The sequence below is a fragment of the Salminus brasiliensis genome, chromosome 1 (genome assembly GCF_030463535.1).
Source record: "Salminus brasiliensis chromosome 1, fSalBra1.hap2, whole genome shotgun sequence".
Classification (NCBI taxonomy): Eukaryota; Metazoa; Chordata; class Actinopteri; order Characiformes; family Bryconidae; genus Salminus; species Salminus brasiliensis.
In genome coordinates, this window is record NC_132878.1 from 6888955 (window position 1) to 6904472 (window position 15518).

The window sequence follows — 15518 nt, forward strand, 5'->3', positions numbered from 1 at the left end:
ACACTGGCAACATCATGTCGTATCGCTACCTTCCGAATGTGAGAGGCGGCTGTAGGTACCTTCACCACCTTCTAAGCCTTCAATTTCAGACGCAGCCTAAATAAGACAGACTCCTCCAAAATCCTTATGCTCTACTCGTCTGCAGCCAACGTGCTGCACCTGATTCTAATCTTAGACATGTGAAGTAGTAAAATATGTGTGTGTGTGTGTGTGTGTGGGGGGGGGGGGGTTAACTTTTTCTTCACAGGAAATTTTACATTTCTATAAATTACAATATATAAATATGTTTTTAAGACGTTTCTTCAGCTGTGTGTGTTTAGATAAATTGCCTCTATCTCTCAGCATTACTCAGATGAAAATCAAAGGTCCAGACAAAGGTTGTCATAGGGTGTATTTATTTTCTCACATGGCTGAACCCTAAATCAACCCTAAAGCAACGTAAACAAAAATAGCGCCTGAACTGCGGCCACTAGCGGCGAGGGAGCAGAAGTGCAGGACCGTCCCTACTGCCTGAGAGCAAAGCAGAGATCATCCTGTCCCTCTCCTGGCAGGCTGCTCGGACAGAGACACGCACAGAGAGCCAGCAGAGGATGAAGCTCCATGCAAAACTAAAATAGCTTCAGTCTGAATCTCCTGACATCTTCACAGGAAAGGGTGGTTTTAGGGGGGTGGGTTCAGCACCCCTGTCCAGCGTGTGACATTCGCTTTTGCGCGCAGCAAGGAGGGGAATCCAAACATTAGGCAGGATGGGGAACCGTGGCATGGAGGACTTGATCCCTCTGGTCAATCGCATGCAAGATGCCTTCTCGGCCATCGGCCAGAATGCAAACCTGGACCTGCCTCAGATCGCCGTGGTCGGTGGGCAGAGCGCAGGGAAGAGCTCCGTGCTGGAGAACTTCGTGGGAAAGTAAGTGGTCGATGGACGGTGTGTGTGTGTGTGTGTGTGTGGTGTGTGTGCATGACATTGTGGACGGATGGTATGTTGCATAAAACAGCTCAGAAGCTCGGTTGGAGCTGGCACAGTGGTGCAAGCCATGGATTAATGCCTGATGGAGGAAGGGGTCGTGGTGGTGGACGTGTCAGTGGTTGGGGTGCATTGCAAATGTCCAGCATCCACTGCCCCTTTCTGTCCCTGGCAGTGCAGAAACGCACAGAGAGATTATTTCGTTACATAAAACGGGCCCAGTGGCTGATTACTGCATTGGAGACCTGCAGTGCCTGCAAGGGCAAGACTGGCGTTGTTGTTATCCTTTACTGTAGCATCCCTAGTTGGCCAAGGTCAAGGCATAACAGCATCAACATCATAATAAAAACAACAACAAATATGCATCTGTATGTATACGCTGACCTTTAAACATTTGCTCCTTGTGCAGAACATCTATAATAACAAGAAAATAACCAGGAGATTTTGCCAAAATAAAGGAAATAAAAAGACAAAAGTATTGGGACACCTGCCCATTCATTATTTCTTCCAAAATCAAGGCTTAATATCCTGCTTTTGTTGGAGTAACTGTCTTCACTGTCCAAGGATAGCCTTCTACTATCTTTTGGAGGAGCATTGCTGTGAGGATTTGATTGCAGTGAGGTCAGGATGTTGGATGATGATCACCACCCCACTTCATCCCCAACTCCCCAACCCATCCCAAAAGTATGGGATGGAACACTACCATCCATCTATCATTCCAGAGAACACAGTTCCTCCACTGCTCCACAGCTCAATGCTGGGGGCTTAATACCCCTTTATTGCCCACACCTGGCATTAGGCAGCATGGTGCCAATAGGTGCATGTTTATCTGCTCCAGAGAGTCTGTTTCTATTGGCAGTACTTCTCTACAGAGACTAGACAAGCTGTGTGTGTGTTTGTGTGTGTGTGTGTGTGTGCATTTGCACATCTGTCTCAGCAATGGGTGCAACTTCAAGTAGCTGAATGATGCATTTATTAGTGTCCACAAACTTTTGGACATATAGTGTGTGGGCAATACAATGAATGTTGAAAGCCATTCTGAGAACGTCGTTAATTGCAGATTGTCATAAATAGCGTTTGCTCTATGGCTACCTCTTTAAGGGTTCTTTAGTAAAGACAGTGGTTCTATCTAGAACCGTGAGAGCTCAGAGATCTCTTGAATCTGTGAACGACCCTTTGCCTGTTTAATTGGTTCTAGTCTATGATGGAAAACCTCCTGTTTATGGTTCTGTTAGCACCACAGCAAGCTCTGCAGTGTAAGAAAGACACTTACACTAAAGCACATTCTTAAAAAGAGGGTTCTTCAAGGGTTCTTTTGTTAAGGCAGTGGTTCAGCACAGAACCATGACACCTCAAAGAACCATATTAATGAATAAATCTAAGTTCTTCATACAGACCTTTTGATTGTAACAGTGTAAGAAGAACACTTTAGTACAACCTTTAAAAAGAGGGTTCTTTAAAGGTTCTTTAATAAAGCAAGTGGTTCTGTAGAGAAGCATGGCAACTCGAAGAACCTTGCGAATGCATAAATAGGTACCAGGATTATGGCTCTTGTAGGCTATGTGGTTCTTTAAAGACCCTGTAAAATGGTTCTTATGGAATTGAAAAGTGTTGCCCTGTTGTTATGAGTCAAAGAACCCTTTTCCAATACTATCTAGAACCATTTGTCCTTAGAGTACTGAATAAGGGGGATTGAGTAACAATAGTGGAACCATTTTTAAAAACATAAATACACAATTTGTTTATGGTTCTTTAAAGAACCATAACAACCTTTTAATAAGGAAAGACACTGTAGTACACACTTAAAGAAAGGGATTGTCAAGGGTTCTTTAGTAATAGCAGTGGTTCTGTATAGAACCAGGACAACTTTATTTAAAAAAACACTTTAGTACGCCCTTAAAGAAAGGGTTCTTCCAGGGTTCTTTAGTTGTACATACTTAAAAGGGAGTTCCTTATGGGTCCTTTAGTAATAGCAGTGGTTCTGTATAGAACCAGATCAACTTTAGTTAAGAAAGACACCTTAGTGCCCACTAAAATAAAAAGGTTCTTCCAGGGTTCTTTAGTTGTACATACTTTAAAGGAGGGCAGTGGTTCTGTAAAGAACCATTTATCTGTCGTAAAGAAAGACATTTTAGCACACACTTAAAGAAAGGGTTCTTCCAGGGTTCTTTAGTAACAGCAGTGGTTCTGTATAGAACCATGACAACTTTAGTTCAGAAAGACACTTTAGCACACACATTAACAAAGGGTTCTTCAAGGGCTTCTCTGTAGTAGCAGTGGTTTTGTACATGTTCTTCATAGGTTCCTTAGTAATACACACTTAAAAGGTTGGTTCTTCAAAGGTTCTTTAGTAACAGCAGTGGTTCTGTACAGAACCATGACAACTTTAGTTAAGAAAGACACTTTAGTACGTCCTTAAACAAATATTTCTTCAAGGGTTCTTTAGTAATACACACTTAATAAGGGGGTTCCTCAAGAATGAATTAGTAATAGCAGTGGTTCTAAAGCAAGACACTCTAGAACACTGTTAAAGCAAGGATTTTAAGTGTTCTTTAGTAAAGAAAGGGTTAAAGAAAGGGTCATTTAAGGGTTCTTTATTAATAGCAGTGGTTCTGTATAGAACCATGTCAGCTTTAGTTAAGAGAGAAACTTTAGTACACTCTGAAAATGAGGGTTCATCAAGAGTTCTTTACTAATAGCAGTGAAGAGGGGTTCCCCAAGGGTTCTTTAGTAACAGCAGTGGTTCTATATAGAACCATGTCAACTTTAGTTAAGAAAGACACTTAAAAAAAGGGTTCTTCAAGGGTTTGTTAGTAATAACAGTGAAGATAGGTTCCCCAAGGCTTCTTTAGTAACAGCAGTGGTTCTAAATAGAACCATGTCAACTTTAGAGACATTAGTACACTGTTAAAATGGGAGTTCTTCAAGAACTCTGTAGTAGCAGTGAAAAGAGGTTCCTCAGGGGTTGTTTCTTTCCCCAACAGCAGTGGTTCTGTATAGAACCAAGTGAATGCATAAATGGTTCCTTGCCTAGTTAAATGGCTCTTCAAAACCTGTGCAGACTAAATGGTTCTTTAAAGACCCTTTAAAATGGTTCTATATCAAAGTGAAAAGGGTTCCACTAGTGTTGCATTGAAGCAGATTGCCGTACCCTGCAGTCAGCTGGGTGAGTATGAGGCCTACGAGCCTGCAGAGAAGTGATGACTGTAGGAGCCTGCTGGAGCAGCATCATTGGTTCTCTCCTCCTGCGTTACTTCCGCCTGTATGAGTTCTGGCGTTGTTCTAGTGCAGCGCGTTCACGCATCTGTTATTTCTCCCCAGTAACAGAACCCTGAAGCGCATGCTTTACTGAGCAGAGCGTAAAGAGAGGAAATCGCTCGATTGCCTCGGCTCGTGACTGCGCGTCCCCTGTCATCTGACTGACTGTGAGGAGGCCCGGGCCCAGACAGAACCGGAACTGTGTTTCAGATGTTCAGCAGAGAGTCAGTTAAGAGTGAACCACCTTTAATTGGTTCTTTGATTCTGTAATTAGCCGCACTGCTGGGTAATCGTGCGCCGTTCATTTGCACCGCAACTGAAGGTAATCAGTGAGCTGTGCTAAGCTTCTGTCCGACCAATGCTTTATGACCTTGCAGGCAGAGCGAGAGAGGGAGCTTTGGGCTGGAGGAGTGTGTGTGAGTGTGTATCCTGTGTATTAGTAAAGAGAGACACTTTAGTGCACACTTAAAGAAAGGGTTCTTCAAGGGTTCTGTACTAATAGCTGTGCAGAAGGGTTCCTCAAGGGTTCTTAGTTTCCTTAGCAGTGGTTCTGTATAACTGTGAGAATGGGTTCCTCAAGGGCTCTTTATTAATAGCAGTGGTTCTGTATAACTGTGAGAATGGGTTCATCAAGGGTTTTGTACTAATAGCAGTAAGGAGGGGTTCCTCAAGGGTTCTTTAGTAATAGCAGTGGTTCTGTATAGAACCACGTCAACTTTAGTTAAGAGAGACACTTTAGTACACTCTTAAAGAAAGGGTTCTTCAAGGGTTCTTCAGTAATAGTAGTGGTTCTATATAAACCCATGTCAACTTTATTTAGGAGAGACACTTTAGTACACTATTAAAATGTGAGATCTTTGTTTGTGGCTCCTCCCCCTCAGTCTGTTCACTGTTTACTCCCATCTCCAGGTTAGAACTCCTCCTATCACATGACGACCCCAGACTGGGAGGAAGGCTTTTGACAGTGGAGCTCTAAGCCCTTGCTAGGGCTTGAACTTATGGCCTCCTCACACTTGAAGATGAGCAGCAGTTAGACCTTAGGGCCGGTCTAGAGTTGTAAAATGACACTACACACAAACACACTTCCCCTTCTTTCTCAGACACACAAATGTCTGAAATGTCACAGCTCTAGAGTGGAGCGACTGTCTAACTGCCTGCTTTTCAAGAGACTCAGGAGGTCATAAGATCAAATCCCATCAACACCACAGCCCTCCATAGGGAAGACGTCTCAGGAGTCTGAGAATAGGAAGTCCTCCCCTTATGTGATAGGAGGAGTTCTGACCTGCAGATGTGAATAAACAGTAAACACACTAAGGGGGCGGGGCCACAGCCTAAACACAGCTTATTTACTGGTGTTTTTGAGGCTCAACTCAAGATGTACTGTTGATCAGACTGAGATGCAGAAGTAAAAAATGTGAGTGAGGAATATTTTTGAATGCAGCACAAGGGAAGATGCAGCTCATTTACATATATCAGTCTTAAAGGAACAATAACAGGAGATGAATGCCCCCTGTCTGAAGAGATTAAGAAAGATTGGGCAATTGCGTTTAGCAGAATGGAGGCTATGGGCCCTTTAAGAGTGACACTCCTCGTAGCTTTGGCTCTGACACAGTCTAGAGCTCCAGCACTGCCATGGCGCTACGTGATTCAGCAGTTATTTGTGCTGAGGCAAGGTCGTGTGTGCAGTGCTTAGAGCCACAGGCCTGTGCAGCCACTGTTTCTGGAATGTATCTTTTGCAAGCAGTACGAAAAGAGTGGGCACAACGAACCCTTTGATTTGGATGTGTTTCAAGTCCATATCTAAGCTAGGTGGGTGGATAGGTCGGTAGGCAGATTGATAAATCGATAGATAGACAGACAGACAGATTCTCCTGATTTCAGACAATGAATTAGCAGACGTCCCAATACTTTTGTCCATATAGTGTAGCGAGTTAGATCATTTTAACAAAAACTGACTCAGAAGCCTCAACATCTAACCAACTAACCAGATGTTTGAGTGTTTAGAGCTTCACCCTTTACCCTTATTACAGCTTCCATTCTTTTCAGGAGACTCATGTTCCGTATTTCTGCAGAACCCTGCAGGAGATCTTTCCACACCTCCTCTCCAAGATCCACAGCACACCACCTCACCTGTTAAACATGGTGGTGGGAGTTTTCCGCAATCTTCAGGCAGTTTTATCCTCACCTCCAAAATTCAGTGTTAGAAGTCTGGGCATTTTCTGCTTCTCACCTTCAGGTCATCCCAAACACATTCAGTGATGTTGAGGTCTGGAGTCTGGGGAGAGCAGCAGCAGCTTCCGCAGTTTGATTGGTCTGTTTGTAGTCTTGTCTTAGTAAGACTTTCTTGATCAGCTCCACATCCTTTTAGGATGGACACAAACACCCATGGATGGCTTCAGATCTGAAGCGAGAGTGGAGCTTGATTGTCTTTCTCTCTGTCGAAGATGAAAATGCTGATTATCTGAGGGGATAGTTTTGGTTAAGTAGGTCTTGTGGGGGATTGCTAATGGATCCCGATTTGTCTGCAGCTTTGTGCCATGTTTTGAGCTCCAGTTCTAGAAACTCTTGTTCTTAATTGCTCTGAAACTGGATCTTCAGAAACACCTCTTTGCATGCAATATGTAAGGAAAACTACACTGTATGTCCAAATATTTGTGGACACCCCTTCCAATGAATGCACTTAGCTACTTTAAGTTGCATCCATTGCCACTGACACAAATGTGCAAATTGCCAATAGATGTCTATGCCCCATGCCTAATAATGCCAGGCATGGGCTCGAGGAGTATAAAGCCCCCCAGCATTGAGCTGTGGAGCAGTGGAGATTCATCCAGTACTACTGGAATGAGCTGGAGAGTTGTGGATGAGGTGGGTTTTGGGAATCATCTGACATCTTGACCTCACCTGATGACTCTCTTGTCACTGAATGCAGTCAAGTACTCCCTTTCTTCAAAATCTAGTAGAAAGCCTTCTTCCCTGGACGGTAGAGACAGTTACTCCAACAAAAGCAGGATCAACTCTTTTTAAATACCCTTGATTTCAGAAGAAACAATGAATGAGCAGGTGTCCCAATACTTATACTCCATATAGCATATCAATAGATCACTAATGTTATTGATAGTGAGAGGCCTATTCGTACCCTACACCATATCGTACCCTAACTGGGCTGGGTAGGGTGGTGTAAACCTGCAGGAGATTTGCCTTCCTGGAGGTTTCACCTCCAACCCAAATCTTACACACCTCATCCAGCTAATCAAGGATGTCTGAAGGCAAAAGTGAGCTGGGTCAGGTGTGCTGGATTAGGGTTAGAGCTAAAGCTGAGAGTCTGGAGGTCTACAGGAGCAGGGGTCTGTGTACTGAGCCAGTACAGTACTCTATAGGAATACTCCAGCATTTTTCAACCCGATTGAATACAGTTGATTACCATTCGACACATTTCCTTGTTCCTAGAATGGAAAAAAGCTGGTAATGCACTGGAATATGCCCTCGTTGGAGTAACTGGCTATAGGTTTCTATGGTAGAGTCCTAGGCAGCTGGCCCGTGGCTTAATTGCAGTATAAACAATAGGTTTTTTGTCTTTTTGTGTGGAAATTTTGGGAAGATTGGCCATGATAATAACCCACATTCTGCAGATGTGCTAAATACAGACTGAGCAAAGCTGGAGTATCCCTTTAACACCGGACACAAGATGCTGAATAGGCCAAGGGCTAAAAATATGCCTAATTATATCTTTAAAGGCAGTGAGGGAGTAATCATTGGGTTTCTCTCGGAAGAGCCTGGCGCAGTCGGTCGTGCGGCTGTGAACAGGGAAACATCTAGGGAAAGATTTAGCGCTTAGGTAGCGGTGAGCTCCTGGAGGTGCAATTACAGCAGGACATGCAGCAGCGAGCTTCTCTGGCAGCTGTTTATCTAACCACTTATGCTTCTGAGAACATCCTTGGCTGGTTAGCGTGTCGTCAGCTCTGGCATAGTGTTGCTTGCTGTGCGGTTTACTCATTTGCTGAATCAGAGAAAAAGCAGAACTGTCCCACTAATAGACGTTCTGTCGGTTGCTTCTCATGGTGCACAATGAAGAGTAAGAGATCAGAATCAGATTTATTGGCCAATTATAACAAGGAATTTGTTTCTGGCTGTTAGAGTCTCTTTATTATTGACAATATACAGCTACTCTACATATACTTTACAGACAATACACAATATACAGAGAACAGTAGTATACACAGTGTCTACAGTGTATGCTACACAGTGTGCTTTACAGTGTTATTCAGAGAATAGCAGTATGCAACACTACACAAATATTGTGTAAGCACAGCTGTGTAACCCTGTGTGAGATGAATATTGGTGCAGTGACTGTAGGATAAGAGTGATAATAATAGTATTTCAGTCATATCTATGGCCTGTTGCTGATGATGGTGATCAGCTGTTGATGAAGAAGCAGACAGGAGCAGCTGAAAGAGGTTGTGACCAGGGTTCGAGGAGTCTGTAATGATTTGGTAAAGCTATAAGATCGCTATACCTGAAGGTTTTTTTGTGAGACATGATATTTATGTATCATTAAATTGATTTTTTCGAGGTTTGTGTAGTTGGTTCTATGAAAAAAATGTGTAATCATTTGTCTTGCTGATGTCTTTACAATGAGCCAGGTGTCACCATGGGTACAGCACAGGTATAGGCTCATTATCCAAACCCACCAGTGAACCTGACCTCATGTTTCCATGTAAAGTTGAGGATGTTGGTAATGGTAAAATAGTGGGAAGATGGACTATATATGTTTTGTGGGGACTATTTTCCCCACATGTATCCCTCCACCATGAATGGCTGTTTAAAAAATAATTTTTAAGCCTAAATGAGGCTTTAGAGGCTTTAAACTCTGCAGGTGTCTGGTTTCATTCTCCACCACAACTCCCAACCATTCTGTAAGATAGTCTTGAACAGAGCGCTTCACACCAAACCACTCGGTGTACCTGTGTTTACAACTTAATTCCACAACTTAATTACCACATAATTCTGCAGAAGATCAATTTAAGTCATAAAATTGAACTAATAAATTAACAAAATAACACCTTAATCTTCTAAGATCCAATCAGATGCTTGTTACTAGGCAGATTATGCATTGGGGGCGTAAGGAAATCGAGATATTGAAGTATCGCGATTAGCCATGTCCCGGGTGGCTTTGAAGGCCTGATGCTCTTTTGATCCTTGGTTTGGGTTCCGACCCTTGGTTAAGGGGGAACAGAGAGTTCATACTGACAAGAGAGGCTGGATTTTTGGAGTTGTTAATGTATGTAAATGTGATTGCATAATTAATTATTATAAATGTAATTTCATAATTAATTATTATAAATGTTTAATTACAGAGTTTGTTTTGGTGTGAATGACAAAAACATGGCCATGTTGTATTATGCCTCGGTTGACCATAGTTTGGTTTGCAAGACAGGACACTGGGGACACATAGGCATCCCCCCGTAGTCAGTAACAGTATGGTCGAGGGGCTTCAAGTAGGACTGTGGCAGTGTGTGTGTGTGTGTGTGAGAGAATGTAAGGGGGTGTGAGAGAGTAAAATACTTGATGAATACTCTGATCTGCCATAACATTAGCACCAGGATGCTCCAGGATATTTATGACAAGGTTGTGGGTTCGATTCCCGGGCTCGACAATCTGTCACTGTTGGGCCCTTGAGCAAGGCCCTTCACCCTCTCTGCTTCCTGGGCGGTGGAGTTGGCCGCCTACCGCTCTGGGTGTGTGTGTGCTCACTGCCCCTAGTTCACTAGAGTGTGTGTGTGTTCACTACCACAGATGGGTTAAATGCGGAGGACATATTTCACTGTACATAGTACATCTTAAATTTGTGCCACCATGTGAACATCTAGGGAAACATAGAGATCAGATCTGTATTGTCTGACAGTCAGGTACAAATCAGGTACTGTTGCACTGACAATGCTGATAATATAGTCAAAAAAGCCTTGACTGGCGTCTGATGATTATGCAGCCAGTGCACCAATAAAAGCTCAGCATGATGTATATGTATTCTTCAGGATTCTTTGCTTATAACAGTCTCTGTTAAGGCTGTTTTTAACATGTTGCCCTCCGTTAGGCTGCCTGCCATTCGTCCCGGCTTGCACAGTGTTGCTGGACGTAGTGCAGTGTTTGTCTGCTTTTGACCCTGCAGTGACTTCACTAGTCTAAATGGGATCTGCAGCAGGGAAAGCCTAATGCACAGGGATCTGCTGAGTAGAGCAAGCCCCACGTGCTGGCTTGCGGCTGGCAAAGGAAGGCCCTAGGCCTGCCAAGGGAATCAGTGTTTGCACAAATGCTGCCTCTCAAATATATGGGGACCTTGTTTTCATAGGTTTGAAGGCACCTGTACATCCTTTGTTTCTTCTGAAATAAAAAAGTATTGGGACACCTGCTTAATCATTTTTCTAAAAGTAAGGGTATTAAACAGGGTCTCTCCTGCTTTTGTTGGAGTAACTGTCTCTACTGTCCAGGGAAGAAGTAGAGCTTTCTACCAGATTTCTTGGAGGAGCATTGCTATGAGGATTTGATTGCGTTCAGGGACAAGAGTGTTAGTGAGGTCACCAGTCCAGCTCATCATCCCCAACTCCCCAACTCATCCCAAACTTATTGGATGGAGCTCCACCATCCATCATTCCAGAAAACACAGCTCCACTGCTCCACAGCTCAATGCTGGGGGGCTTTATACCCCTCTAGCCCACACCTGGCATTAGGCAGCATGGTCTGGTCTTCTCCAGAGAGTCCTACTCTATCTAGACAAGCTCATTATCAAAGCCAGTCATTCCAGTATAATGACCGCACTAATCCGTACTGGGAAATACAACTGCTCTTTTGCCTTCTCTACTGGTATGTGTGTGTGTCAGGCAGGTGTGTGATGTGTGTAGCAGCCAGTGAGGCAGCCATGGCTGTTGTAGCTCAGAGACTGTGCGTTACGAAGGCAGCCACCCAAGCGGTTCTGTGTTTTCTTCCCGGAGCGGACGTGTCACGCTCTGATGTGCATACACGAGTCTGGGTCGTGCTCTCATTGGCTGGTGTCTGGGAAACGATGACAAGCCTCGTAGATCACCTTCTGATGTCTCTTTCTCTCGCTTGCTCTCTCTCTCTCCTCTCCCTTCCCCTTTCTCCTCCCTCGACAGGGACACCCAGAACAACAGAAGCGCTAGAATGGGAATACAAATAAGACGATGGATTTGTATCAGTAGCTTTATGTTTGATTAAGGAGTTCATTTTGGTGGGAATGACAAAAACATGGCCATATTGTGTTATGCCTAGGCTGACCACCTATACTGACACTGGGGACATATGGGCGCCCCCGTAGCCTGTGGGTGAGTGGGAAGAGTGTGAGGGTGGGAGGGAGTAAAATACCTTGAAAACCATGCAGCTGAACATTTACCAACACTAATAGCCATAACATGGTGCTCGTGGTTGGTGTGGCGCAACAGATAGCACCACTACCTGCCACTGAGCTACCCCACCATGTGGGAGACTGGGGTTCGATTCCTGGTCTAGGTGACTATGCTGCGCTACACCAATAAGAGTCCTTGGGCAAGACTCCTAACACTACACTGACCCACCTCTGTAATACGAGTAACCTTGTAAGTCGCTCTGGATAAGAGCGTCAGCTAAATGACATAAATGTAAATGTAAATGTAACACTAGTACCACCTGTCTAATATTGAGCAGGCCCCCTTGTGCCGCCACAACTGATCTGATCATTCGAGGCATGGACTTCACAAGACCTCTGAAGGTGTCCTGTGGTATCTGGCCCCAAGATCTTAGCAGCAGATCTTGTAAGTTGTGAGGTGGGTGGGGCCTCCATGAGCATCATGATTTTGGCCTTGGGTCTCCATGTCCCTGTCCCCGGTTCAATGGTTGTCCTTCCTTGGAGCAATTTTGGTAGGCACTGACCACTGCATCCCAGGAACAACCCACAAGACCTGCCTCGGTGTAAACAGCCTTAATAGCACATTATCATTATCTGCTTTCAGTAACTCATGAGTCTCAAAAGTTGAATAAAAAATTATTTAAAATAAAGTTATTTTTACCACCCTGTTACGCAGCATTATTTTCTATTATTTTTTAAATACCATTAAAAGATAAGAATAAGGCCTATAATAATTTGTAATAAAAAATAATAATAAGAATTTTAATAATGTCACATATTTTGTGGACACAGTTTATACCTGTGTGTCCACAGAGTCCACAGAAGTTCTGGGATTCTGTTCTGTGGAGGGATGAAACAAAACTGGACTATGGATCAGCAGTATGTCTGGAGAAGGAAGAATGAAGCATTCCCTGAAAAGAACACCCTGCCTACAGTGAAGCATGGAGGTGGCTCTGTGATGCTCTAGGGCTGCTTTGCCTCCTCTGGTGCTGGAGTGGAGGCACACCTGCAGTGTATGGGGGACAATATGGATTTGATCAAGTATCAGGAATTTCTAGAAGAAAATCTCATGCCTTCTGTGAGGAAGCTGAAGCTTGGGCTGCATTGGACCATCCACCACGCCAACCAAGGCTTGGTTTCAGAAGAAGTCCTGGATGATTCTGAAGTGGTGGTCAACAGTCACCAGACATGAGAGAGAACCCCATAGAAAATTTAGAACCCCCCACCAGAAACCCAAGAATATTATTGAACTGGAGGCCACTGCCCATGAGGAACGGGCTTAGATTCCTCGGGAATGCTGCCAGATGCGGTGACTTTAAAAGCAAACACTGTGGTGAAATCAATGTTAAATCCCAGCCTGGCATAATTTGTAGAGCCCAAAAAGAGGACATGACCAGAAACAGGAGTATGTATGGTCTCACTACGGTATGGTCTCACTGCTCTACACAAAGGCCTAAGAGAAGTTGCAGGCATCTGGGGAAGGAAACATAACAAATGAATGGATCAGTGTTGCGAACAGCGTGAAATAGACTTCAGTCTGTTTGTTTAGTTGATGCCGAAACCTGCACAAATATTTGCCTCGCGGCCGTAATGAAGCCTTATGAAAGCTGACAGCAGACTGTGTGGACGATTTACTCTCGCTCTCTCTCTCCTGTAGAGTGTTGACGCCGTATTGATCCAGAGAGATTACCTAGCTTTGACAAATCACTCCAGGTGTGTGATCCCACGCTCAGCCTTGAACTGTCCGAGTCATGAACATCAAGCTGCCAGTAGAGTCCTGGTTACGGACATTACAGTGGTGACAGAGCGCAAACAGCAGGTGTCGGTCCCCTACCTGCAGCCAAAACAGTTCCTACCCATCGAGGCATGGACTCCACAGGACATCTGCAGAGGCACCAAGACGTTTGCAGCAGATCCTTTCAGTCCTGTAAGTTGTGAGGTGGGGCCTCCATGGATTGCATCAGTGATCCTTAGGTGCTCATGACCTTGTCACCAGTTCACCAGTTTTCCTTTTTTGGAGCACTGTTGGTAGATACTGCATATGGGGTACATCCCACAAGACCTGCCTGATGTTATGGATCTAGCATTCACAGTTTGGTTCTTGCCAATATGTCCCACCCCTTGAAGGACACATTTGTAGCTAGATCATCACAGTTAGTCACTGCACCTGTCAGTGGTGCTAATGTTATGGCCGATTAGTGGAATAGTAAGTACTGGGAGTAATGGGATTTTTGTGTCTGTTGTAATTGGTGGTATGTGCGTTATTGCAGAACGGACAGATAATCCGTATGCCACGTTTCTTACAATTGCACAAATTTGTCAATTGCTCTTTTGTTATGCAAATGAGCCCTTCAATAAGTCTCAGAGATAATTGGTGTCTGTTATTATGTTTTGATGAATCAGTGTATTCTTGTAATCTTACAATAAGTAGAAGTCAGTTACCCTGGTTAACTGGTTAATCCACTATTGCTTATATACATATATTATCACGTTAGTTAATGACTAATGCTTGTAAGTAGCAGTCGCAGTCTTTCTGATTGACACATTAACGTAAGGAGGCATTTGAGCTGTTTCTGGTGGCAAATTAGGCCATGATACAAGCTGAGGCTGGTTTCAGCACCAAGGACAGCTCCCAAGAAATGGCTAAACACCAGAAAACTCTGCTTTCAGGCTGTTAATCTGGGTCACTTCACTGTAACGTTACTGGTGCAAAGAGAAGCTGGTGTATGCCTGAAGGCGTCCGTCATTAACCCCTGAATGGCGAGGCATAAGCTGCTAAATTTAGGGCATTAAATCTGCTCTTGTCCTAGTACACTGTTATTTCTCAATGTCGCTGCATTCGATCATTCTTGGCATAAAAAACCTTGTATCTCGTCTTTTCAACTTAATGTGAACCTGGCAAAATTTTAAGATGAGTAGACCAATAGAAATGCTACAAAAAGAATTCCATCGCACATTATGAAGGTTTTCTGTGTGACTTTGATTATATAAAAAAGAATGCTTCAGTAAAAACCCCAAAATTCACAGATCTATATTGATGGTACCGCAAAACCACAGTTTTGAGTAAGTGAACACATTAATAATGATATTAGTCCCTGCAATTCTCATTTATTCATTGCACATTAGCAAATTATGCCATATATTTCCATAGTATGCATCCAACAATAAGGGCAGCACAGAACATCTTTTCTGCAGTGATAATAACAACCAGGTCCAGTTCCACACTTTGGCCTCTTTTCCACTACAGAGACAAATGTTTACTAAGGCCAAGTCATATTGTTCCACACTGGTACGGACCCGTTAGACCAGCTACGGTTTAGTTTTACATTTGCTGTGTTACTAAATCAGGACCAGATTAATAATTATGCATCAGTTTCGCTCTTTAGTCTTGCACTACAACTTCTAGGCTAATGTAGCACAAGCTCGCTAATGCTAACTAACTTACTGAAGCCATAATTCATCTGTTAGTTGCTAATGCTGCGGTACTGCTGCTGGACAATCCCGACAGGGCGGCTGTGCTTACACTGCGGTAGCACTGTTAAACAAGCCTGGTGGACGAGCCCAGCAGGCAGGCCGTGCTAACGCCACGGTACTGATGTTGGACTAGCCATCAGTCAGGCTGTGCTAATGATGTTGGGTGAGGCCCTTGGCCGACTCAGGTCTACTAACCATTATTATGCTACAGTGCACTAACGTGTACTTGTCACCACACTAATGATCAGTGCACCTGAAGAGTGCTAAAATAAAACATCTTGTACTTATTAGATACAGTCTCTGAACATTTTCTGTGCTGGAAATTTCAAGACCCAGGATCTTGCGGCACAAAGGTGACACAAACAAAAATCTCTAAAAGCGAATCCCTAAGCATGTGTGCAAGTACAAAAGTAAGCAGTATTAGTA

At 43.8% G+C, this 15518-nt stretch overlaps 1 protein-coding gene across 7 annotated transcripts in view; it reads left to right on the forward strand.

Moving 5' to 3' along the window:
- Positions 1 to 485: 485 nt before the first annotated feature.
- The window catches only part of dnm1a (dynamin 1a), a 129210-nt gene continuing 114177 nt past the window's right edge, over positions 486 to 15518 (forward strand). For all 7 annotated transcript variants that reach the window (XR_011980825.1, XR_011980818.1, XR_011980810.1 and 4 more), the window contains exon 1: positions 486 to 907. Coding sequence is in view for 1 of the 7 variants with exons in the window: in XM_072695869.1 (XP_072551970.1) it covers positions 747 to 907 (161 nt within the window). In the remaining 6 variants the exon portion in view is untranslated. The remainder of the gene's footprint in view (positions 908 to 15518) is intronic.